This window comes from Mercenaria mercenaria, chromosome 4 (genome assembly GCF_021730395.1).
Source record: "Mercenaria mercenaria strain notata chromosome 4, MADL_Memer_1, whole genome shotgun sequence".
In the NCBI taxonomy this organism is placed as follows: Eukaryota; Metazoa; Mollusca; class Bivalvia; order Venerida; family Veneridae; genus Mercenaria; species Mercenaria mercenaria.
Genome location: NC_069364.1, coordinates 94,627,830 through 94,654,297, shown reverse-complemented (window position 1 = coordinate 94,654,297; position 26,468 = coordinate 94,627,830). Strand labels below are relative to the sequence as shown.

Genomic DNA, 26,468 nt, shown 5'->3' with positions numbered 1-26,468 from the left:
ACAATGTGTTCATTAAAGACGCTAAGTACTCCAAACATGTCCATAGTCAAAGGAACAATTCTTAATGTTCAGTGTGCAGTCAGAACAGTCACATGATTAGTCATGACCGCTTCAGAAAGGCAAATTCATTTTGGATGCTGGTACCAGGACCAAGAACAAGATTTCAAAAGTGTTCTACTCCATTCTTCTGACACCAATTTTATAACAGCACCCTAGATTTTAGATCACTGTTCTGTTGCCCCAAAGGAGTACTCCTTTACCATAATACAGTCTGGTACCTACCATCATCAGGCTGGTTCCCTTCTTCAGGTTCATCAGACTGTGGCCCAGGTTTTACTGCATAGTTTTTCCTCAGCCATGTTGTCTGCTCTAGACTGGAACCAGCTATATTAGAGACTGCTTCCAGTAATTTCTGTGCAATTTCCTGAATTTCACGCTTTTTCTTGTCCACCATAGATGGTGTCTTTTGAACAAATTCATTCAGTATGCTGTACAATAAGAAAAACACAACATGCCAATATGGTTGAAAGTTAGTTCTTTTAATATGTCATTTATACATAAAATTATTGATTCTGCATTGATGGTATGAAGTTTTATCTTCAAAGCTTCCTGATTATTTTTTACATCCACAATTCAAAGGTTTCTGAACATTTACCATTTGTTCATTTGTTGGCTTTTAAATCATACCAGCCCAATTTAGGTTGTATGGGGACTTTCCAATTTTTTAATGGTGAAGGAAGACCCCAAGTGCCATCTGGACATTACATCAGGCACAGGCAGGCTTTTGGGCAAACAACTTACCTTCCACAAACTTGCTGGGTAGCTTCCTTGTCTCATGACATCCTAAGCAGGGCTTGAAATAACTGAGGTGAGTGGCAAGTGATTTGACGTCAGAGACCTTAACCAATCGGCCATGAAGGCCCCCTGTACAAGAACAGTATTCATCTTGGTAACTTATAATCTCCTTACAACAGTAATGGGTCAGGTTTTTACACAAGTACTTTTACATACATCAAACATTAATATGTTCTTGCACAAGCCCACCCATTTAGCTCAATAGGAAGAGTGCAGATCTATGGATCGCAGGGTCGTGAGTTTGATCCCCAGGCGGGTGACATTTTGATAAAAGACATTATGTCTGAAATCATACATCCTCCATCTCTGATTCATGTGGGGAAGTTGGCAGAAATATATACACAACACTTGTGTTCGTAATGCTGTTTTATTTTCCCCCTAATCACTTACCTCCCCAATCCCAACCCTGGAGCTCAAAATCTAAATAAATGTCTACAGACAGGAACTTACAGCAGAAGCAGGAACTGCCCTGGAGCTACCAGATTCAGCTGTAGTGATTCCTTGAGCAGAGTGGACAGAGATGACCATGAGTCTACAAGCTGATTTGCTGACGTTCTCTGTACATAGGCATAGAAAAACTGCAGCATGTTCACTTCTAATGGTACACCTTTCTGTAAAATAAGTCAAAGATTAAAAATAGGTACAAAAGTTTTATCACAACACAACCAACTCACTTGTTCGAATATCTCTTTTATTTTTTTTTGTGACATTGAAACAAAACTATTTTTTTCAAGAAGCAGCTTTATCAAATATATACTACTACTACTAGTTAGATGTTGATGTAAACTTATTCAAAACAACAGTTAAAATCAGAATTTCCCTAAAACAGCTTTTCTCCCAAATAGCATCAGTGTAATATCTAACAGCTGATATCAAATTCCAATGCAAAGAAAATTCAGGGCCTTCATGCTGACATTCGAAAATCAATGACTGGTGTGGTGACATCTATTTTGTTGCTTAATTGATTAATTCACAGGATTAGCTATTATCTTTCTGTGCTTTTTTGAGCTATAGTCTGATGCTAATTATGCAGAGAAAATGTCCTTAAACAAAAGCTGTCTGTAAGACAGTGCGTTCCACTATTCGGGGATTTGACAGTAAAATGAATATATGTCTCAATAAGCGACCTCTACTCTAAAAGGAAGATACACCAAGAGGCATAATTCTGTCAAGAACACAAATTAGAGTTATTGGGATTGTTACCACACATACACATTATCTTATATAGTACCAAAGTTATGACCAGAAAACGAAGTTTGTTAAAAAATTTAAGTATGAAAGGGGCATAATTTGGTCAAAAATACAAATCAGAGTTATGGGGATTGTTAACACACATGCAGATGATGATGATAAAGATACATTTCGAGGGCTGAGCGCGAAACTATTGTAACTGTATATGAATAAAGAACAAGATACAATAGTTTCGCGCTGAGCCCACGATTTTAAGTTTCAAGTCTTTATCTTATATTGCATTAAAGTTATATCCAGAAAGCGAAGATTGCAAAAAAAACTTTAAGTACAAAAGGGGCATAATTCTATCAAAAATACAATTATGGGGTCTGTATAAACGAAGCTTTTGAAAAAATTTAACATGAAAATAATTCCAAGTATAACAACTTTGTGACCTTGACCTTGGGTACAATGGGCCTAGCCCCTGCACATACTTTGTTTGTACGCTGGACAATGTTTATGTGAACTTACAGTAAGATATAAGCAATAGTAACAAAGATATGACAGAAAAACAAAGGTTGCCGAAAAACTTTAACCTTAAAAATAACCCAAGTATAACACCTTGGTGACCTTGACCTTGGATATAATGGGCCCAGCCCCTATACATACTTTGTTTGTATGCTGGACAATGTTTATGTAAAGTTACAATAAGATAGAAGCAATAGTAACAAAGATATGACAGAAAAACAAGTATGCCGAAAAACTTTAACCTTAAAAATAACCCAAGTATAACACCTTGGTGACCTTGACCTTGGGTATAATGGGCTCAGCCCCTAAACATACTTTGTTTGTATACTGGACAATGTTTATGTGAGTAACAGTAAGATATAAGCAATAGTAACAAAGATATGACAGAAAAACAAAGGTTGCCGAAAAACTTTAACCAAGTAAGGTCATGCTGACGCCGGGCGAGTAGAATAGCCCCCCTACTCTCTGAATAGTGGAGCTAAAAATGCAGCAAAATGCCCACATCAGAGGACTCTGGCCCCTTTCCTTCAATGTGAGAGGACGGCCCTGAAACTAAACAAAACTGTTACACTGAAAGCTTTAAAACAGTTGTATAGTTCTACCAAAGTGCAATTTTTTTTTTTTTTACCAACCTTAGTCCTACTTAGTTCACTAGATGGTGGATTACTGAGCACTTCTTTCACTGTCTGTACCAGGGTATCTGTTGGAAACACTTTTATAGCTCCAACCAAGTCCACAAGTAGTAACTGGTCCTCACACGGGGTAGGCAACACCTTTAATTACACAACAGTATTGCAATGTATCTGTATACATCACTAAAGTATTTAAATATTCAAATTCCAAAGGTCATTCACTGACATAAAAAACTACCAATACATGTGTACATGTACTACGGAATCGTTGTTGTCAGTGTAAGTTTCGTGGATTAGGCAAAAATAGCTATTTTTATGATGACTTGAATCAACGATTTCAAATTATTTAAATAAAATGAAAGGCAATTTTATTTTTTTATGGATTTACTAGAATCTAACAATACCTATGCAAATTAGTTCCACAAAAATATGAATAATTTCACAGTAAATTTATTACCTAAATTCTCTAGTCATCATTCATCTCTAAAAAGAATTTTTGATTACTAAATTTATACAACATATTCTTTTAGAAGTTTTGTAATGCAGCTTTAAAACATACAATCAGACAAACAAAGAAGAGCTGAAATAAAACATATAATAATGATAGAACTTCCGTGTCCAAGATAGTGAATGGGGTGGAGGTGAGATTCCACCTGTAGAAAAAAATATATAACAGAACCACAGTGAGGACAAATATTTCCCGTTCTAAAACATTTATGGTAAACCGCTGAAACTAAAGGCAGACCGCATCCATGATATAATGAAAAAGGAATATTGGTATATAAGCAACTAAAAATTTCTCCATTACCCTTCATTATTATTTCCCCCCAAATGAGACAGGAAAAAGCTGATTCAAACTGAATGGCAGTGACTAGGTAGTGTTATTAGTCAGTTTATGTGTGCTGTGAAATCATTGAATCTGCTGGTATGAAATTTCATAATTTTGCCCAAAAGCAGCTATTGCTGCAAGCCAGAATAAGATTAATTAATTAATTAATTGTTGGTTATTAGTTACAAAACATGAACAGCAATATTGTTAAAAATGTGATTATCATGGAATCTAAGAAATAAAGATATTTAATTCTATCTTTAAGTTTTAAATAATGTTACATTATTAAATTAATCTGTAACAGACATTAAAACTTGTTTCTGACAGATGTTTTACAGCCATTCTCCTTACATGGTTATGTATCAGTAAACACTACAAGTTAGGTTTATCATGCCAAAGTTCAACTTTGATATTGCATTTAACTGAACTTTACAAGATGTGAACTAGGAACATTTGACAAGCGTACAATAACATGATACACAGATTTTTTGACAGATTTTACAGACTACACTTTTCCTTTAAAAATACACACTGCCTAACACACTGTATTACAGTGTTATCACCTTCATTTACAGTTATTTACATACACAAGTGTTTTCCCAACCAGAGAAATATGTGATATTAATGTACAGGCAGGCTTCTTTATACAAAAGCTCCTTCATTAATTAACTGAAAAAAACAACAGAGGTATGACGGACTGAAAGTCAATAGTTTCTGACTATTGACCTGCAAGCCAAACAATGTTTTATTAAATGAAATAAGAAATTAATTTTCCTAGTTTTTTTTCTCACATCTCAAGTATCTGGTGATCAATAATGCAAGCTATTTAAATTTATTATTCTTACACTGTATCTATAAAATCATTTAAATTGAATAAAGCCTACATAAAAGCATTTTTTTCGACGAAAGTATTTTTCACATCAAAATGCAAAATTTACCCTTAACTTAAGTCACACATGTGGCATTTTCTTTATGTCATTCATACATGTTTGAATTACAATGGAGTACATTTACATTTAAATATATAACCGTTTCTTAAGGCATCAACATAAGAACCCATAGTCCCAATACCCTCACATGCATTCAAATAACCACAGGGTGTTTAAAATTAACATAAAAACTCACTGTTTGAAGCGGGGGAACTAAGAATGGGATTTTTACCAACTGAACACAATCATCCATTGCCAACAAGTATTGGTAACATGTTGGCTCAACCTGCATAGGGAGAATATGTATATACTCAACAACTTTTTTAACTCCACACAAATATTACATACACTGTATTTCCATCAATACAGAATTTTCTGTGTAGAGTACACTGGGAGTGCACAGAATAGATCTCATGCACCTATGTGCACCTGGTGACCCTAAACATGTGTTTCATCTTGCTGATAGCACTACTTCCCACACAGGGGACAGCACTCAGATGCACTTGTGTGACTCTTAATTCATGGCACAATGAAATTACTTCCCTTGTTACTGTTGTTACAATCTATTTATTTAAAAGATTGAAAAATATTGTGACCAATTTTCACTGCAATATGTCAGTCAATATTTGACAGTGAAACAAGCATAACATCAAATTAACAAGAGCACTGCCTGTGGGTGCCATCGCTCGTCTGCAAGTGCTGGACAGTATGTAAGAAAAGAATTATAGTTCAGATTGTTTAAGTATAACAAGAGCACCGCCTTGCGGGTGCTGACACTCATCTGATTTTTTTTGTATAATAGAAATATTGTCCTACCCATGATTTTCTAAGTCTAAAAAGGGCCATCACTCTTGCAAAAAGCAGTATAGAGTTATGTTTCTTGATGTACAGTGTCCACTTATGATGGTGAAAAACTGTTGCAAGTTTTAAAGCAATAGCTTTGATAGTTCATGAGAAAAGTTGACTTAAACATAATATTCAACCAAGAAAATGATTTTTCTAAGTCCAAAAGGGGCAATAATTATTGCAAAAAGCAGGATGGAGTCATGTTGCTTGCTGTACAGGGTCAGCTTATGATGGTGAACAAGAGTTGCAAGTTTTAAAGCAATAGCTTTGATAGTTTAAGAGAAAAAGTTGACCTAAACATAAAACTTAACCAAGAAATCTGATATTTTCTAAGTCCAAAAGGGGCCATAAATCTTGCAAAAAGCAGGATGGAGTTATGTTTCTTGCTGTACAGGGTCAGCTTATGATGGTGAACAAGTGTTGCAAGTTTTAAAGCAATAGCTTTGATAGTTTAGGATAAAAGCTGACCTAAACATAAAACTTAACCAAGAAAACTGATTTTCTAAGTCCAAAAGGGGCAATAATTCTTACAAAAAGCAAGATGGAGTTATGTTTCTTGATGTACAGGGTCTGCTTATGATGGTGAACAAGTATTCCAAGTTTCAAAGCAAAAGCTTTGATAGTTTAGGAGAAAAGTTGACCTAAACATAAAACTTAACCAAGAAATCTGATATTTTCTAAGTACAAAAGGGGCCATAAATCTTGCAAAAAGCAAGAGGGAGTTATGTTTCTTGCTATACAGGGTCAGCTTATGATAGTGAACAAGTATTCCAAGTTTCAAAGCAATAGCTTTGATAGTTTAGGAGAAAAGCTGACCTAAACATAAAACTTAACCAGGCAACGCCGACGCAGACGCCGACGCCGACAACCGCTCAAGTGATGACAATAACTCATCATTTTTTTTCGAAAAATCAGATGAGCTAAAAAGGGCCATTTTTCTGACAAAATGCATATCAGAGTTATGGTTCTTCGCTTACATAGTCGCCTAATGATGATAAACAAGTGTGCAAACTTTCAAAGCTGTAGCTCTTAGTTTTTAAGAAAAGGCGGACCTAAACAAAAATTTTAGCCGATCTCAGCGCCGGCAATCAAGTGACGACAATACCTCGATTTTTTTTCAAAAATCAGACGAGCTAAAAATGAAAGTTTGGACTTAGAAAAGTTGCTAAGTACATATTTTTGGATACCCAACATTTCATCAATCTATGTATAAATGTACAGCTTCTAGCACATTCCCAATTACTATTACAATCTTGAGTTTTCAAAAACATATAAATATCTCTTTTTTAACAAGCTTCAGTAATTTCAAAAATAAAACTGCCTATGAATATATATGTAATCACATACCATTTTGTTTAAGAATTTCTTAAATCTCTGAAAAGGTGAAATTGTCAAGCATAGTTAATAACTGTCCATGTTTCATAAAAATCTACATTATACGCCAAAATATCATTAAAATACAGGCAACTATTATGAAAAGATTCATTTTAAATCAAGCGCATGATCATCTTTTCCATTTGCTGTAGTTTCTGCATATCCTGAAGTTTTGAAAATTCAGGGTTCATTGTTGAACAATACAGAACTATCTAAGAGAGGAAATGTCTGATATTTCGAGTGCAACAGACATGGCATGACACTCTTATATATTATGTTATAAAAAAAAACAATCACAAAGGAGATATTTTTCTGATACAAGTTCTTAACACATTTAAGCTGGGAACTGTTTTTTCAACAGAAACATGTTAATTAGACTTAGCCGAATATTTTTATGTAAAATTTATATAACTTGTAAAAGATTTAAACTGAATATGATAAATTTTGAACATGTGTTTTATAAGAGATTTGTTTGTTTTGGGTTTAACACCATTTTTCAACAGTATTTCAGTTATATAACGGCGGGCAGTTAACCTAACCAGAGTTCCTGGATTCTGTACCAGTACAAACCTGTTCTCCGCAAGTAAATGCATACTTCCCCACATGAATCAGAGGTGGAGGACGAATGATATCAGACACAATGTCATTTATCAAATCGTAAAGAGAACATACGCCCCGCCCAGGAATTAAACTCGCAACCTTGAGATCAGTGCTCTTCCTATTGAGCCAAGTGGGAAGGCATTTTATAAGAAATATTTTTCATTATAGGTCACAGTCAGGAAGAAATTATAGCTGGATGAAATAAATTATTTTTCTGATTTTCTTACATTTTTTATACATCAGTTTTGCATTGGCAACAAAAATGAGGTATGATAATAATAAATGTTTTACAGTATTATAAGAATGAGGACATCATCCAATGGTAGGTTACTTGGTGTCCCCATTTATTTGCTTCCATATATATACATATGTAATATATACAATACATTGGGATTTGTACATTATACATCCTTTTACCTCAAAAATCCAATACTACTGTTACTAGTTTCTTTTAATTTTCTATGTGGTTGGATAACATGCATCCATGGATCAATAACAACAAATTTCTACACACAGCACACACTAATATCAATCACATTCATTTCCATGTGTTTTCAGTGAAAAAGGGTTCTCACCTTTCTGCTATTTTTCACTGGTAATTTCTTTCTTCTGTCATTCCAAGCCACAGCTATAGCCCCAAGCAGGTGTAGACCATGGGGCAGAGATATGGGGCTGATAAATTCCAGAATATACTGCCTAACAACCTGCATAGATAGCAAAACATTACAATGCAGACCATGGGACAGAGAAATTGGGCTGATAAAACTCTTTTTAAACAGTTTGAAGTACACTGCAGCAATTCTTAATTTACACTGAAAAATTCATGGAATAGACATTCAATCCATGTGATTTGATCATAAAGATATTATCCTACATAACAAACCTACTGGTAAGTGAAATAGTTCACCTCCGACTATAGAAAAACACAGAACAAAATATTTACAGCTTTTCATAAAATTATTTTGAGCACCGTATCTTACGTTTACAATACATTTCCTAACCTTCGGAGATCCCATAGTGAGAAATGGAGATTCCTCTTGTTTCTCTACAATGTTTATTGCTCTCCATAGTGCCGCCATACATGCTATTATTCTAGGCATCACACTGAGAATACTGTTACGAGCTTCCAGTACTGGTGACATTGCACCCAGATCTCTCTGTGGACTCGCCTCCTAAATAATGTTAATAAAACTTAATCATCATAGTACAGTATATTTTTCAGGTAAGCAACATTGATATCAACTGGGATTATCTGAGTTGTGTTTACATTGATATCAACTGGGATTATCTGAGTTGTGTTTACATTGATATCAACTGGGATTATCTGAGTTGTGTTTACATTGATATCAACTGGGATTATCTGAGTTATGTTTTTGATTATTACAACAATAATTTAGTACATTGAGTTTGGGGACTTACCCAATTACAGGCTTAGACAAATATTTGACCTTGCATATTACAAAAAATAGACTCTATAGTAAAAGACATTTCATCAAGACTAAAAGCAACAGATGTATAAAGACTGAATTACCAGTATGCAATACAGAACTGTTTTACAGGCTGGAATAGCTTATTAGTTATCTAAAGATAAAATTGGTGAAGATACATCAAGAATATCCCAAGCTATGTATTCCTATTCTGTAAACTCCTTCTGCAGTACAGAACTCTTACAATGAAGAAGAAAATGGTCAAAGTGTAACTTGTAACAGATTAACTTGATAAAAGCCCAACCAAGCAGTTCATAATAGGCTTATTAAGTCCTTAGTGTATTATTAGCTCTGATTTGAAGTTCTATGCATTTTAACAGACATATTTGAAAGAAAGAAACTGATAAAGAAGGAAGAAGAGAAATAAAGAAAATAGAAAAAGAAAATGTAATGATACAAAATAAAGAGAAGGACAAAATCCTTACTTTACTGCCAACAGGATTGAACACATGGAACAAGTTGGTGAGAATATTTGTGTTGACTGATGTTGTTGATGAGCTGGTGTCTGTGTTGCTAGGTGCTTGCTGGCCTATAGAGACGGGTGACATGTTGTCAAGGAGACAGTAGTGACATAGTGTCATCAGGCCACTTAACATGGTCAACACATGGTCGGGCGGAATCTTCTCAAGCCGGGAAGAACTGCAATGCACAATATAGCATACATATTTTCAATGAACAGCAACCATTATGTGTTGGCAAATATGCATTAAAAATGTGCTTTATAGGACAGTCATCATATCAATAAACTGATAAGTTAATATGTTTATCTTGTTTTTGTTCAATGCTGCACAGACACAATCATAGGTCATATGGTGACTTTCCAGCTCTGTTAATGGAGAGAGACCCCACATGCCCTTCCGTGAATTATTTCATCACAGGTGGGCACCTGGGCAGAACCACCAACCTTCCATTAGCCAGCTGGATTAACTGAGAGTCAGTGAACTAAACCACTCGGCCACAGAGGCCCCCTAAGTCAATACTTATCAATATAGAATTTTATCAATAAATCAAAAGTGTAAGAAAGGTCAGTAGTTCAACTTCTACCCACTGATTGAAATTGTTCATCAAGGGTTCTTCTTCTTTAATCCTCAATTCTATATGGAAAACCTTTAACTATTTTGATTTTACACACTAAAAAAAAACAACCAAAAAAACAAATAAACAAGAAGCTGCGTTCAATAAATGCTTGATGCCCCCGGTGGCATCCTTGTCGATACAAAGCAACCTATGGCCAAAATGAGGTCAAGTTCAAGGCCAAACTGAGGTCAGGTGATGCCTGAAGATGAGGAATGGTCACAGGTTACATCTGCATTAGTATCAAGTCATTCTAGTAAGAGGTATTGATGCTAGACGAAACGGTCCCATTTGGTTAACCAAGAGATGGCCAATATAAAGCAAACTAAGTCCAAAATGAGGTCAAGGTCAAGGTCAAACTGAGGTCAGGTGATGTCTGAAGATGAGGAATGGTCACAGGTTACATCTGCATTAGTATCAAGTCATTCTAGTAAGGGGTATTGATGCTAGACGAAACGGTCCCATTTGGTTAACCAAGAGATGGCCCATATAAAGCAACCTAAGTCCAAAATGAGGTCAAGGTCAAACTGAGGTCAGGTGATGTCTGAAGATGAGGAATGGTCACAGGTTACATCTGCATTAGTATCAAGTCATTCTTGTAAGGGGTATTGATGCTAGATGAAACGGTCCCATTTGGTTAACCTTGTACGGATGGACGAACGGACGAATGGACGGACAGGACAATCACTATATGCCTCCCGCATCAGTAGATGCCGGGGGCATAAAAATGTAGCCAGAGTTACCTCGATTTTCCATCAGATTCATAGTGAGCTGCTAATGCTTCTATATTTCTACACAACTGAGATACAACTGTCATAACAATCCCTGGCAGGTATTTTCCCATATATGGCAATGCCGATGTAACCATGGTAACCCAGTGACGGTGCATATGACTTGTGTGTGTTTGTTTCAATGCACTGAGTACTCCTGAGACAAACATCCCTTGCTGAACAATGGGATGACCCATATTGTATCTAACATTCTTCAAGGATGGCTGATAATTTACTTTCAGCCTGTCCCATTCTGAAGCAAGGGTAGTTTCAGGTACTGACTGAAACTTTCTAATTTGTTCTTCAAGCATTATCATCACTAGAAGCAGATCTAAAAGTTTTATCTGGAATGCCTCATTTGCAGATGAATCTATTCCGTCTTCGTTAAATGCTATGATTGCCTCAGTTATTTTTTGACCGAACTGATCTTTGTCCAGTTTTCGCCTGCCATTATAAATTTCAGCAAGAATACAGTGTAACAGAGCCTTTTGCACTTTACATCTTTGAAACAAATCACTAATGTAGGAAACAAAGTTTTTCCCAGAATCCCTCATCAGGCTTACAATTTCTGACATCATCATGGTCAAGGTCTCTGTGGCTAAAATGTGCACTTGTTTATTGCCCAACAGCTCTTCACAAGACATTTTACTCATCATGAGGTTGGGGTAATACCCTCTCACAAAATATAAACAAACTGAGATCAAAATCTCGATAAACATGCTGCTCCTGTAATTTGACATCACATCTGCCGGAATTTCACCGAAGAAATTTTTCCCAAAAACTGATTTACGATGTCGAGCAAGAAGCAGCTGAAGCTTGGCTAGCTGGGTCGATCGTAACGTGCTGATGTTGGTTGTAACCAGAGCTGTAACCATGGGTCGTGGACAAGCAACAAGCATTGCTTTGAGTGTAGAGAGAGCATAAAGTGTTCTTTGGTAGTCATACTTCTGTATGTAAAGTAACATATGCATATGGAGTGTATGTATGTTGGTCGAATCTTTATCAACTTCTTGAAACATTGCTATGTCTTTTTCACTAGGTGTAGGTGAATCTACCCTCTGCCTTTGAACGGAATTCAACAGCTCATCTGCAGCTGTAAAGGAGTTTATACTATCAGTTCTTTCAGGCATTTTCTTTCTTTGAGGCTTAACAGCATCCTTGACGCTCTCTGTGCTACCTGACACACTACTCAACTCATTACCTCTTGTAACATTCTGCACTATTTCATCTATTATATTCATGGCAATATTTTCTGCAGAATCTGAGACAGACTCATTTCCATCAGTATCATCTCCAGTTGTCTCCCCTTTCTGAGACTCTTCAGTTCCTGAGAATGAAATTCCCTCCTTCACACAAGTTTTTCTGTCCAACCTTTTGGCCTTGTTTACTGTGTTATCTTTCAAGGACGGTGACAGACCTAAGTCTAATGTTAAAGCATCCAGAGAATTCTCTGATCCAAATGGATTAATCCTCAAACTAACATTTGACGGATCTACTTTATCAAAATGTAGTTCCTGTTCTGACCTTGACCTTACTGGAGCAGTGTGAGCACCTTTTTCACCGAGCACGGTTAGGGCGTACGACTTGAGCTCATCAGTGAACTGTTTCTTTGGTGCTTCCTTCGTCGAGCTGACATGATATATGACGTTTCCTCCTTCACTGCTGATGGCGTAGATGTTTGCTTCAAGGTTTTCCTCACTGCTCTCGGACAGACAAACTTTCCTCGGCTGGTGGACATTCACATGCTGAACTGATACTCTAAAATATAAAAACAGAAATCACACTGATATGACTTCACTTCCTTGGCAGAACTTTCAGTTTTCCTAAGATTGTCATGTCATGACTGGTTAGGTATTGACCGAGGACAATCTATAAATATCCTAAGACTGTCGTGTCAGGACTGGTCAGTTACTGATCGAGGACAATCTATAAAGTAAAGTGTACAATTACTTGGTCAGCAGTTTTACTCTTTTAACAATAATTCTTTTTTTGGATTTAAAACATTTTACAGACTGACACAACAGCTAAAAATGTAATCTGTCACGTAACTTTCTGGTTCTGTTCAGTACCTGTAATTGAAGGACTGTACATATAAACAATAGATAAAATACAATCAATTCCTAAATAGATCACAAAATGGGGTCAAATTATAACTAGAGCTATCACTAAAGGTGAGGAATGTACCCCCCGCATGCACTGACACAGTACATTATAATTTGACGCACACAAGATTGCATAATTATGTGGACTGTATGTATATAGACTGTATGTATACAGTATAGTAACAAAAAACAAAGTCCCATAACTATGCAGAATATTTATCTAAAAGAATGTAACATGCACCAAGCACAACTAGGGTTGGTACTGATCACTTGTGTGAAGTTTCATTAAATTGTGTGCAAGGGTTTGGTATATTAGGCACGCACAAGATTGCATATGCAGACTGTATGTACATAGTATGTTAACAAGAAACAAAGTCCCATAACTCTGCAATTTTTGTCGCTGAAAGAACCTAACATGGCCCATGCACAACTACTGTTGTTACTGATCACTTGTGTGAAGTTTCATCAAATTGTGTCAAGAGGATGAGGAGAGATGGTGCACACAAGATTTTGTCTATGTATATAGTATAGTAACAAAAAAACAAAGTCCCATAACTCTGCAAATTTTTTTTCTGAAAGAACCTAACATGCCCCATGCACAAATACTGTTGGTACTGATCACTTGTGTGAAGTTTCATTAAATTCTGTCAAGGGGATAAGGAGAGATGGTGCGCACAAGATTGCGTCTACGGACAGACGGACAGACAGACAGACAACCTGAAACCAGTATACCCCCCCTTACAACTTTGTTGTCGGGGGGTACAAATAAATGTTTCAAGTATAACCTTGCAGTGTCTGGATGTAGCAACATTTGTAGAAGAGGTTCCATAACTCTGTTGATATCCCCCTGTTGTATGACATGTGTCAGCCAGGTACTCGCTATAACCTTCAGTGGACTTGTCTCATCTTTTAAACTGTCCAGTATCACGAACATAGACCTGAAAAACAACAAAGCAATTTATATTATGATTTATCTACAAGAGAGCAGACATACAACTATGTACAGGGAAATTAATCAAAGACATTAAAACCCTGAATTCTCCGTCACTAGGGGATGAGTAAAGTGCTTGAGGTATATTGGGTTATGACCAATCCAAAGATAGAAAATAGAAGGAAAACAGCGAGGGACTACACGAGTTGCTTGTGTCAGCCATGCTGCTAGAGCCATCAATGTTCAAGCAAGCAGTGGATTCATTGTACAGTGAAACAAGAGCTGTCTGATGACAGCGCGCTCGACTATTCGAAGAATTGATTGAAGAATGGGGTCAAAATATTTCCACGGATATTCAGACTAAAGAAATAAATAGAAAGACAAACAATGTTCCTGTATTACTTTGATTTTGATAAGTCTTGCACTAAATGGCAATATATGAGGCAATTTCAAAGTCTAAAAAGGGCCATAATCCAGCCAAAATAGATGACAGAGTCATTTCCTACAGATAGAGACTATTATACTAAACAAGTGATAAAAGTTTCAAAGCCATATGTCAAACACTTTACAAAAAATATGAACTGGTACGAAATATTAACCAAGATTTCTAAGTCAAAAGGGGTCATAATTCAGCCAAAATCCCTGATGGAGTTATGTACTCTTGCCTGTAACTGGCCATGGTGATGGTAAACAAGTGTTGAAAGTTTCAAAGCTTTATCTTAAAAGACTTTGTCAAAATATGAACTGGTACGAAAAACTTAACCATGAATTCTAAGTCAAAAGGGGCCATAATTCAGCCAAAATCATTCACTGTATTTGTGGACTTCGATTAGTCTTGCACTAAATGGCAATGTGTGACCATGATGGCAAATATGTTAAGTTATATGTTAGGCAAAACATGGACTTATATGAAAAATTTAACTAATTTCCAAGTCCAAAAAGGGCCATAATTCGGTCAAAATAGTTGACAGAGTTATGTACTCTTGCCTACAGATGGAAATCATGTTGATAAACTAGTGTTAAAAGTTTCAAAGCCACAGTTCAAATAGTTTTGACAAAACGCTGACTTGTAAGAAAAACTGAACAAATTTCAAAGTCCAAAAAGGGCCATAATTCAGTCAAAATAGTTGTCAGAGTTATGTACTCTTGTCTACAGATGGAAATCATAATGATAAACAAGTGTTTAAAGTTTAAAAGCCATATGTCAAATAGTCTTGACAAAACATGGACATATACAAAACAGAACCAATTTCCAAGTTCAAAAAGGGCCATAATTCAGCCAAAAAAGACAAGAGAGTTACGTACTCTTGCCTATTGATAGAGACTATTATACTGAACAAGATATAAAAGTTTCAAAGCCATATGTCAAACACTTTACACAAAATATAAACTGGTACGAAAAACTTAACCAAGATTTCTAAGTCAAAAGGGGCCATAATTCAGTCAAAATGCTTGATGGAGTTATGTACTCTTGCCTAAAACTGGACATTGTGATGGTAAACAAGTGTTGAAAGTTTCAAAGCTTTATCTCAAAAGACTTTGTCAAAATGTGGACTGGTACGAAAAACTTAACCAAGATTTCTAAGTCAAAAAGGGGCCATAATTCAACCAAAATGCTTGATGGAGTTATGTGCTCTTGCCTATAACTGGCCATGATGATGGTAAACAAGTGTTGAAAGTTTCAAAGCTTTATCTTAAAAGACTTTGTCAAAATATGAACTGGTACGAAAAACTTAACCATGATTTCTAAGTCAAAAGGGGCCATAATTCAGCCAAAATCCCTGTTGGAGTTATGTACTCTTGCCTATAACTGGCCATGATGATGGTAAACAAGTGTTGAAAGTTTCAAAGCTTTATCTTAAAAGACTTTGTCAAAATATGAACTGGTACGAAAAACTTAACCATGATTTCTAAGTCAAAAGGGGCCATAATTCAGCCAAAATCATTGATGGAGTTATGTGCTCTTGCCTATAACTGGCCATGATGATGGTAAACAAGTGTTGAAAGTTTCAAAGCTTTATCTCAAAAGACTTTGTCAAAATGTGGACTGGTACGAAAAACTTAACCAAGGTGTGACGCCGACGCCGACGCCGACACCGACGCCGTGGTGAGTAGGATAGCTCTACTTATTCTTCGAATAGTCGAACTAAAAATTAAATTTCATGAGCAAAGTTTTTAGTTTCCTACAAAATAGCTATTTTGTGAAACATGAATCTGTAATGTAAATTTATGGGAAATCTGATTATTCACTGAGACTAAATTTCAAGTTCACCGTATAAATTCCTATTCACTATTGTATGGTTTATTATAACCTGGGAAGCTCACCTGTATTCCATCAAAATCTTGAGTTAAATCTTAATTTTAAGAGTGATTTCCTAAATATTTACATATTGTAAAGGTAAAAACATCACAAAATTTTTAGACTGTTCAATTTGATACAGGTTAAAATAACTCAATGCTGAACTGACTGTTTTACTGGATGAGGACATTAAAGTCACAAACTAAGACACTGTGTGAAAAATAGGAAAGTACCTGTTGAACGTGCGGAGAGGTTTGCCAGGAATGACGTCTGTTTTCTTGTTCCGTGTAAGGTGCCATAACACAGAAAACTTCTTGTAGGCATCTGTTTGTACACTCTGAAACAGGACAAAGTCATGTTTAAACAGATAAGGTATCTTAATATTTTATTATTCATCTGTAACAGATGATGTTTAAAGGCCTAAGACAAATAATATTGACATTTGATGCAATTGTTATGTCTATTGGTAAACATGCAAAGAGACTCATTTTCATAACCTTTCCTCTCCAAATTTTCCACTAATCATGGAAAAATCAGTTTTGGTATTACAGAGTCATTAACTTTAAATAGGAGACTATAAAAATATAATGTAGACAGATTTTTATATCTAACCTGAGTGTCATGAATGAGTTGGTTGCCAATCACGTTTTCACAGATCCAGCTAGACGGTGCCGCCTGGTGTAACATGTAGAACAGTTTCACTGTAGTCTGATGATACTGTGGCATCCTTTCATCTAGAAAACTCCACAGAATCTCAGCTGATATCTATAAAGTACAATGTCTAATTAATACATTTTTTCGATTTTAAAATGAACATTTGGCTGTTGCTGGAATGCAAAACCAAACAGAGCCATTTGGATAGCTGTTGAAGAGGAGCATGAAAAGAACATCAGAGCAAGGTTTCATCGATTTCAAACTGTATTTTCAAAGGAGATGCCTTTGATGCCGACAAACAGAGAGTGATAAAATACCTCACCTTGAGCATGTTGCACTATGGTAAGCTAACAAAACAAAATTGCTATTATACTTTACCTTTCAATCTACAGTTAAATGTTATTTTCAAAACAGTGAAAAACTGAGCAAACTGGTAGAGGAAAAAAGCTGGGGACAAAATAAATTGCTGGAGTGGGCCCAAAGTGCTCAAGTCATCGATGCTAAAAAAGCTGTGTTTCATGGAGTTGTTTTTAAGAAAATGCTGACAAATTTCTTTTCAAAAGAAGAACATTTTATTGAGTTGAAAAAAGCAAAATCATACCTTAAAGAAGTGTGTATGTTCAGACAGGAACTTGAGATCCTCCCAGTGCAATGTGGGTAATATCTGAAGGGTCATGTGATCTGAGCCAGTATGGTTCCCTGTACTGTCAGGTCTGTCTTCAACCTGAACAGATTGTGTCAGGATAATCAGATCTAACATGGTGGAGACAGCTGAACTCTGCATATAGAAGTTGTGAACAAAGCAACAGCAGGTGACTAGGTCCTGAACCCATAGTGGAACAGTGGAATGTTCTGCTGAGGAGAAATACACAAGTATAAATTTTAATGAAAATACATTTACTCTTTGCAGATCAACTAAGCTGATGAGTCTATAAAATCAAGGTAACTTATGAGAATAGTAAAACAAGGAGCTGCGTTCAATAAACGCTTGATGCCCCCGGTGGCATCCTTGTCGACAGATTTTGCAACCTAAGGCCAAAACGAGGTCTGGGTCAAACTGAGGTCAGGTGATGTTTGAAGATGAGGAATGGCCACAGTTTACATCTGTATAAGTATCAATTTATTCTTGTAAGGGGTATTGATGCTAGACAAAACGGTCCCATTTGGTTAACCAAGAGATGGCCCATATAAAGCAACCTAAGTCCAAAATGAGGTCAAGGTCAAACTGAGGTCAGGTGATGTCTGAAGATGAGGAATGTTCACAGGTTACATCTGCATTAGTATCAAGTCATTCTAGTAAGGGGTATTGATGCTAGACAAAACGGTTCCATTTGGTTAACCAAGAGATGGCCCTATATAGCAACCTAAGTCCAAAATGAGGTCAAGGTCAAACTGAGGTCAGGTGATGTCTGAAGATGAGGAATGGTCACAGGTTACATCTGCATTAGTATCAAGTCATTCTAGTAAGGGGTATTGATGCTAGACGAAACAATCCCATTTGGTTAACCTCGTACGGACGGACGAATGAACGAATGGACGGACAAGACAATCACTATATGCCTCCCACATCAGTAGATGCCGGGGGCATAAAAATATAAAAGTTACAAGTTTAATACAAAACACTACCTGAAAGACATTTACATTGTGACTTTTTTTACCGAGGTTGGAGATGACAACGATGTGTTATTGCGGCCGGAAGGCTTCGAATCAAGATCAAGAAATCATTATGAAGAAATGCCTATTCACAGAACTAAATGCTTCATAAGACACATACTACAGTAATGGAAGTCACAAAATCATGTAAAATTCATAGAAATAAGGTTTTTTGCAAGATATGATGATCATATCAGTGATTATTTTCCATCAAAATATTTTTTTGTGTATTCTTCATTACCTTTTCAAAATATTTAATATCAAAACAGCCTATACTCATGCTTATTAACAATTAAACAGATGCAAATTGAAGAGCTCTTCTTAAAGCAGTTTGAATATCAACATAAAATTCTGAATAGATTCTACTTCAAATGTTAAAATTCAGAAAATGTAATCAAATCAACCCTTTAGAAAGTGATACTTTGAAATTCTATATGCATCATAAATCACCCACAATATGCCCAGAGATGGAAAAAGTCACCATTACCTATGTCTACATCTTTTAAAGAAAACATTTTTTGGACAGACATTTAATAGAGGAAAGATTTTTTGTCATTATTGGCCTCATATATTGCAGTGCAAGTAAAAAGGTGGGCTTAACTTAGATCCCCTGAAGACAGATAAATTTTTCTTTATAAAACAAAAAAAGTACCTTTTGATACATGTTTCTCTGTCAACCTCACGTCCACACCATACATAGGAAAACTAGCAAACTCTACCAGAAGTTGACATGCAGTAGAAAATGTTGTTAAACTTTCCTCATTTTCATTTTCAAAAATGATTTTTCTATCACAAACAGAATTGTCATTGTTATCACAGCTGTTAAAGATGTCTTCTTCTGCAGAATCGTAATTCTTATAACCAGTTTGACTGGTTACAATGCTCCCAAAGCAAGTTTCAGCCAAGTTTTCATCTTTCAGGAATTTCTTGGTCACAAGCTCATGAAAAAAATGCTGAAAGCAGTCTGTGCATTTTTGCATTAAGTTTTGAGACTGGTTTTGTTTGGAATGTTTTCTAGACTGAAATCCAGTTGCATGTGAACTTGAACAAGTCTCACTATTTCTGACTGGTTCTTCATTTTTCTTTGTATTATGATCATGTTTTCTGTTCTTAGGAATACCAGCCTGTAGGCCAGAACTTTTATCACTGTCTGGTGAATCTAGAACTATTTCTTTACCATTTATGTTATTTGAATCTTTTTCTGACTCTGCTTTTTTTAGATTTCTGTTTATTTCCATAGCTTCTTCCACAGACAATGGTTTAACAGCTTCAGCCTTTTGGGAAGAAACTTCCCCACTGATGTTGACCTGTAATTTAAAATAAACAACTGTCAATTAAGAAATGATTTCCTCCTTAAAATACTGGGTTATATTTCAACAAAAGTTGTAACTTATCAAATGCATGCAACATGCCTTTTTATGGTTCTATAATATATATTTATGTGCAGTTGTGCTAAAGCTTGTGTAAAACAAGAGGACCATGATGGTCCTGAATCGCTCACCTCTTCCCACATGACCCAGTTTTGAGTACGATGTCGTTTTTTCTATTATTTGACATAGTGACCTAGTTTTTGAGCTCATGTGACCCAGTTTTGAACTTGACCTAGATATTATCAAGATAAAAATTCTGACTAATTTTCATGAAGATCCATTGAAAAATATGGTCTCTAGAGAGGTCACAAGGTTTTTCTATTATCTGACCTATTGACCTAGCTTTCAAAGGTACGTGACCCTGTTTTGAACTTTACCTAGATATCATCAAGGTGAACATTCTCACTAATTTTCATGAAGATCTCATGAAAAATATGGCCTCTAGAGAGTTCACAAGGTTTTTCTATTTTTATACCTACTGGCCTAGTTTTTGACCACACGTGACCCAGTTTCGAAACCGACCTAGATATCATCAAGGTGAACATTCAGATCAATTTTCATGAAGATCCATTGAAAAATATGGCCTCTAGAGAGGTCAAAAGATTTTAATAATTTTAGACCTACTGACCTAGTTTTTGACCGCAGTTGACCCAGTTTCAAACTTGACCTAGATATCGTCAAGATGAACATTCAGACCAACTTTCATACAGATCCAATGAAAAGTATGGCCTCTAGAGAGGTTACAAGGTCTTTTTATTATTTGCCCTACTGACCTAGTTTTTTAAGGCACGTGACCCAGTTTCAAACTTGACCTATATATCATCAAGGTGAACATTCTGACCAATTTTTATGGAGATCCATTCACAAGTATGGCCATAGAGAGGTCACAAGGTTTTTCTATTTTTAGACCTACTGACCTAGTTTTTGACCGCACATGACCCTGTTTCGAACCTGACCTAGATATCATCAAGATGAACATTCAGACCAACTTTCATACAGATCCCATGAAAAATATGGCCTTTAGAGAGGTCACAAGGTTTTTCTATTATTTGACCTACTGAACTAGTTTTTGATGGCACATGACCCACTTTCGAACTTGACCTAGATATCATCAAGATGAACATTCAGACCAACTTTCATACAGATCCAATGAAAAATATGGCCTCTAGAGAGGTCACAAGGTTTTTCTATTATTTGACCTTCTGACCTAGATTTTGATGGCACGTGACCCAGTTTCGAACTTGACCTAGATATCATCAAGGTGAACGTTCTGACCAATTTTCATGAAGATCTTGTGAAATATATGGCCTCTAGAGAGGTCACAAGGTTTATCTATTTTTAGACCTACTGACCTAGTTTTTGACCGCACGTGACCCAGTTTCGAACTTGATCTAGAAATCATCAGGATGAACATTCGGACCAACTTTCATATAGATCCCATGAAAAATATGGCCTTTAGAGAGGTCACAAGGTTTTTCTATTATTTGACCTACTGACCTAGATTTTGATGGCACGTGACCCACTTTCGAACTTGACCTAGATATCATCAAGGTGAACGTTCTGACCAATTTTCATGAAGATCTTGTGAAATATATGGCCTCTAGAGAGGTCACAAGGTTTTTCTATTTTTAGACCTACTGACCTAGTTTTTGACGGCACATGACCCAGTTTCAAACTTGACCTAGATATCATCAAGGTGAACATTCTGATCAATTTTCATGAAGATCTTGTGAAATATATGGCCTCTAGAGAGGTCACAAGGTTTTTCTATTTATAGACCTACTGACCTAGTTTTTGAAGGCACGTGACCCAGTTTCGAACTTGACCTAGATATCATCAAGATGAACATTCTGACCAACTTTCATAAAGATCCCATGAAAAATGTGACCTCTAGAGTGGTCACTAGCAAAAGTTTACGGACGTACGCACGCATGCACCGACGGATGCACGGACGGACGACGGACACCGCGCGATCACAAAAGCTCACCTTGTCATTTTGTGACAGGTGAGCTAAAAACAACAAAAATATTATGATAAACAAATAAATAAAACAACACTTTAAATACACTCAAAATGATTTACAAAATGCTGTTAAGGAATATATCAAATAAGCATGATAAGAATGGTACTGTTTCTTGAGAACACAAAGGACTTCGGACACTTTCTTTATGAATTTGCCTACTCCAAGAGTGAAAAATAAACCACTGAGAAATAAGTATTTGATTACATATACCATCAAAATGCATATTTGAGATTATTTCTTAAAGTCAAAGTTTTCAATATTTGTTTCATAAAATGGTAATTTTTGCTCTAAATGGAATTACGTACCCTGTTATATACATATAAAAGCTATTTTGCTTTAAACAACATTGTTCTCCGATGCATCAAAACCATATTTGGCCAGCATATGTAGATATTAATTATACACATTTTCTGTGACTACTGTGTTGATGCAAGGGTTGGAGCAGTACTTTTAAACAAAAAATATAACTACAGGGTGTTTCCAAATGTAAAGTAACCAATACTTTTTATATTCATTTTTAATAATTTGATAGTCACATATTTTTACATCTGTTTGTTACTCAAATACTATATAAATGTTTGAAAGGGCACATTTAGGCTTGTTATACATGTATAGTAGTGAGAGAAGCAAATACTGTGTGAATTCATTATTATTCATTGGGTTAAATTTTCATCGGCTTATCCTGGTTGTTTGCTGCAGTAGATTGGCAAATGTGTGCTGTAAAATACTAGCAACACACCAGGTAATCTTCTGCATGTCCTCCTCGCAACGTGCACGCCACTAGCAATAAAGATGTAATTTGTTTTCCATTTTGTTTTTATTATTTTTTGTATTTTTTATATATTTTTCATTTCTTTATTTCTTCATCTTCTTCTGTGCATTTATATTTATTTCTTTTAGACACATACTAAATGTCGCACACATTCATTACTTCATGTTCTTCCTTCTGTGAAAACTGAATTGAAGATTGTTCTTAGCGGCGGACTAGGCCTAAACACAACAAAAAAGAGGCAATATGTGCACAGCAGTTAATCTGATCCTAACTATAGTCTATCCAACAGAAATAACGCTTGGCATTGATATGCTTGGGATGCATAGGTCAAGAACAGTAGCTTCTTGGCAGGTCATATCAGTGACGGTTTCACATTCAGTGTGATGTGTCAAGTCGCTTTCCATGCAGATGGTATATACAAATACGGCTAGACGCGAAAACGAACTAATCGGTCCAGCTGAGTTTCAGATGGAATTTTTATGTAGCGACCTGCTTCTACTTTAGCCCTACAAATGACACATTTATGTTTTGCCCACAACTTCAGCCTTGAAAAAACAACATTATCTATAGATGGGTTGTTGTCAGACTTATCCCGATTTAACTTTTTCCGATCCAGCTTCCTTAGGCAAGCCTCAGAAAGAACTGTCATTTCGGATACATTTTTATTACATGTTTAAGCGAAATGAGCCGTGCCATGTGAAAAACAACATAGTGGCTTTGTGACCAGCATGGATCCAGACCAGCCTGCGCATCTGCGCAGTCTGGTCAGGATCCATGCTGTTCGCTTTCAAAGCCTATTGGAATTAGACAAACTGTTAGCAAACAGCATGGATCCTGACTAGACTGCGCAGATGCGCAGGCTGGTCTGGATCCATGCTGGTCGCAATTGCACTATGTTGGTTTTCACATGGTGCGGCTCAAATATTATCTGTGCCGCTGGTAATTATCCCAAGCAAGAACCCACCCTACGGCCTTGATAAGATTACTGCCTTTCTTACTATTATTGTTATACAGCACACAAATATCTGCCATCACTTATAACAGAGCTATACAGACATGTACATGTACTTAAATAACTACCTGAACCACTGTTATAAAACTGACCGGTCACTTATACATGTATACCTATTCACACATGTAATGCATCAATAACTTTACATTACGAACAGTGTGTAGATAAATCAAGTACAGATTGTTTACAAAAATATCGTTCTCTTTTTGATTTATTTATAGGATTTTAATCTTAAAATGTCATTTTTTCCTCAAATAAACAGATTTTGTCACCTTTTTCGACTGGAATTCATATATTTAAAACTTCGGTAAAGTGATGACATTATATTTTTACGGAAATTAAACATTATATTTTTTCAAGAAAATATACCCTGGCCCAGATAAAATAAGAAAAACATTTTGATAGGAACAGATACAAATCAGTTTCTGCTGTAATAAATTAACTAATACATTGGTTTATCATTGACTCAAAACTATTTGGGTATTGTTTAAATACGTAATGAGAAATTTGCATTTAAAATGTAGGCTAGAAGCATATGATAGTGTCCGAAGTCCTTTTAAACTGAAATCAATTCATTCATTCAATAATGAAACAAAGATATTTTGGCATTTCCCAATTTTCACCATCTTTCAATTTCCTCAAATCTGTGTTCACAGTTGGTACATGTTAAAAGACTTCTTAAAATCACAAATATCTGGTAAAAATAATAATGCCTTTCAAGTGAATTGAGAAAGGATCTTCATATTTCAGTGTCTATTCAAATCAAATTATTGGTTCAGCAACACAGTTTTGAAGAAACTGAAACGATTTGTAACTACTGCTCCCGTAAAACTGTCCTAAGCCCTGCCTTTATCTTGCTGATTAATTCCCTTTTAATAACACCTAAGATTATATACTGCATATCTGGTATAAGTATTTTGTTCTATGTTTCTGTTTTAAAAGCTTATAAAAGGCAATGGGAAGTATCAAGGTTGTGCTAAAATGAACAGAAAACTAGATTTCTTAGGACAGTTTTACAATTCAATAAACCAGGAACAAAAGCTCTTTCCACAACAGGATCTGTAATCAACATGCAATCTGGCTGGCAAAACAATCTAATGCCTGTATCAAGCAGACCTCAGAAGCTAGCATTATTTGCAAAAGCAAAATGATTTCCATTTTAGATTAACAATGCATATTTTCATAAGAATATGTTCCTTTTTTCATTTTATTTTCACAAAGCTTCACAATTAACTTTATGTACATACTATTTTGCTGTTCTTTTGTCTAAGTCAGTATTTTTGAGGTTATGAATAAATGAACTGAAAATTTTAAAGATAATTTGAATTTACTTGTCCATTTTGAGATGATTTTATGGACAATCCATGGAAAAAAAATCAGCAGATACAAACTTGAATTTCGTATTTAGATGGCAAAAGAAGTGGCTAAAGAAGTTTAGTATCGAAACTAGAGATCTGTTTAGCATTTTATTTTCAGACATAAAAGAAGAAAATTATATCAGTTGCAAGAATATAGTACTACATGTAATACAGTTAGGTTCTGTTGCTAAATTTACTATGATTGTTTTTAGACTGTTTCACAAATATTGACAAAAATAATATGTTTTGAGTTTAACATTAACTTGCAAAGTAACACATATTATCATAGATTCAGATTTTGTAAAATAATCTCTATTTTTGAGGGGTGTACAATTTCACAATTTCAGTCAAAACAGCTTTTTCATAAAGACATGGATTTCCAATTAAAAGATAAATAAGAGGGGTTTTTTTTTTAACACATTATAGTTTGATATGTTGATGGATGCAAATATGAAAACCATGAAATTTGTCCCCAACAAGTCATAATTCAAAAGATCTTATTTCCTGCAAGGGAATAACAACTTTCTCTCATGTAACACAATAACTTTATATATGCCACATGAAAACAACTTTATCACATGTAATACAACCTTTCTAGCATTTAACATGACAACTTTCCTACTTGTAACATGACAATTTTTTCACTTGTAACATGATAACTTTACCCCATATAATACGACAACTTTCTCAAATGTAACACAACTTTCTCACGTGTAAAATAACAACTCTTTTACATGTAATATGACAAATTTCTCACTTATAACATGACTTACATGACAACCTTCTCACATGTTACATGACAACATCATGTAACATGACAACATTCTCACTTCTAACATGACAACTTTCTTACATGTAACACAACAACTCTTTTACATATAATATAACAAATTTCTCACTTATAACATGACTTACATGACAACTTTCTCATATGTAACTCAACAACCTTTTTACATGTAATCTGACAACTTTCTCACTTATAACATGACAACATTCTCACTTGTAACATGACAACTTTCTCATATGTAACTCAACAACCTTTTTACATGTAATCTGACAACTTTCTCACTTATAACATGACTTACATGACAACCTTCTCACTGTTACATGACAACTTCATGTAACATAACAACTTTCTCATTTAACATGACAACTTCTACATGTAACAACAACTTTTCATATTATATACAACAATTTTTT

The 26,468-nt window shown here is 35.4% G+C and overlaps 1 protein-coding gene across 6 annotated transcripts in view; it reads right to left on the bottom strand.

The window, feature by feature from the left end:
* Positions 1-26,468, bottom strand: part of LOC123553091 (protein dopey-1-like) — a 62,060-nt gene that overhangs the window by 24,445 nt on the left and 11,147 nt on the right. For 5 of the 6 annotated variants that reach the window (XM_053541973.1, XM_053541975.1, XM_053541977.1 and 2 more), the window contains exons 7-18: positions 19,386-20,040; positions 17,682-17,935; positions 17,039-17,191; positions 16,660-16,763; positions 13,982-14,134; positions 11,068-12,852; positions 9,676-9,889; positions 8,765-8,935; positions 8,339-8,467; positions 3,186-3,326; positions 1,306-1,466; positions 283-488 (exon numbers count right to left, since the gene is read on the bottom strand). In XM_053541973.1, coding sequence (XP_053397948.1) covers positions 283-488; positions 1,306-1,466; positions 3,186-3,326; positions 8,339-8,467; positions 8,765-8,935; positions 9,676-9,889; positions 11,068-12,852; positions 13,982-14,134; positions 16,660-16,763; positions 17,039-17,191; positions 17,682-17,935; positions 19,386-20,040 — 4,126 coding nt within the window. The remainder of the gene's footprint in view (positions 1-282; positions 489-1,305; positions 1,467-3,185; positions 3,327-8,338; positions 8,468-8,764; positions 8,936-9,675; positions 9,890-11,067; positions 12,853-13,981; positions 14,135-16,659; positions 16,764-17,038; positions 17,192-17,681; positions 17,936-19,385; positions 20,041-26,468) is intronic. The other variant, XM_053541974.1, reaches the window with a different exon arrangement.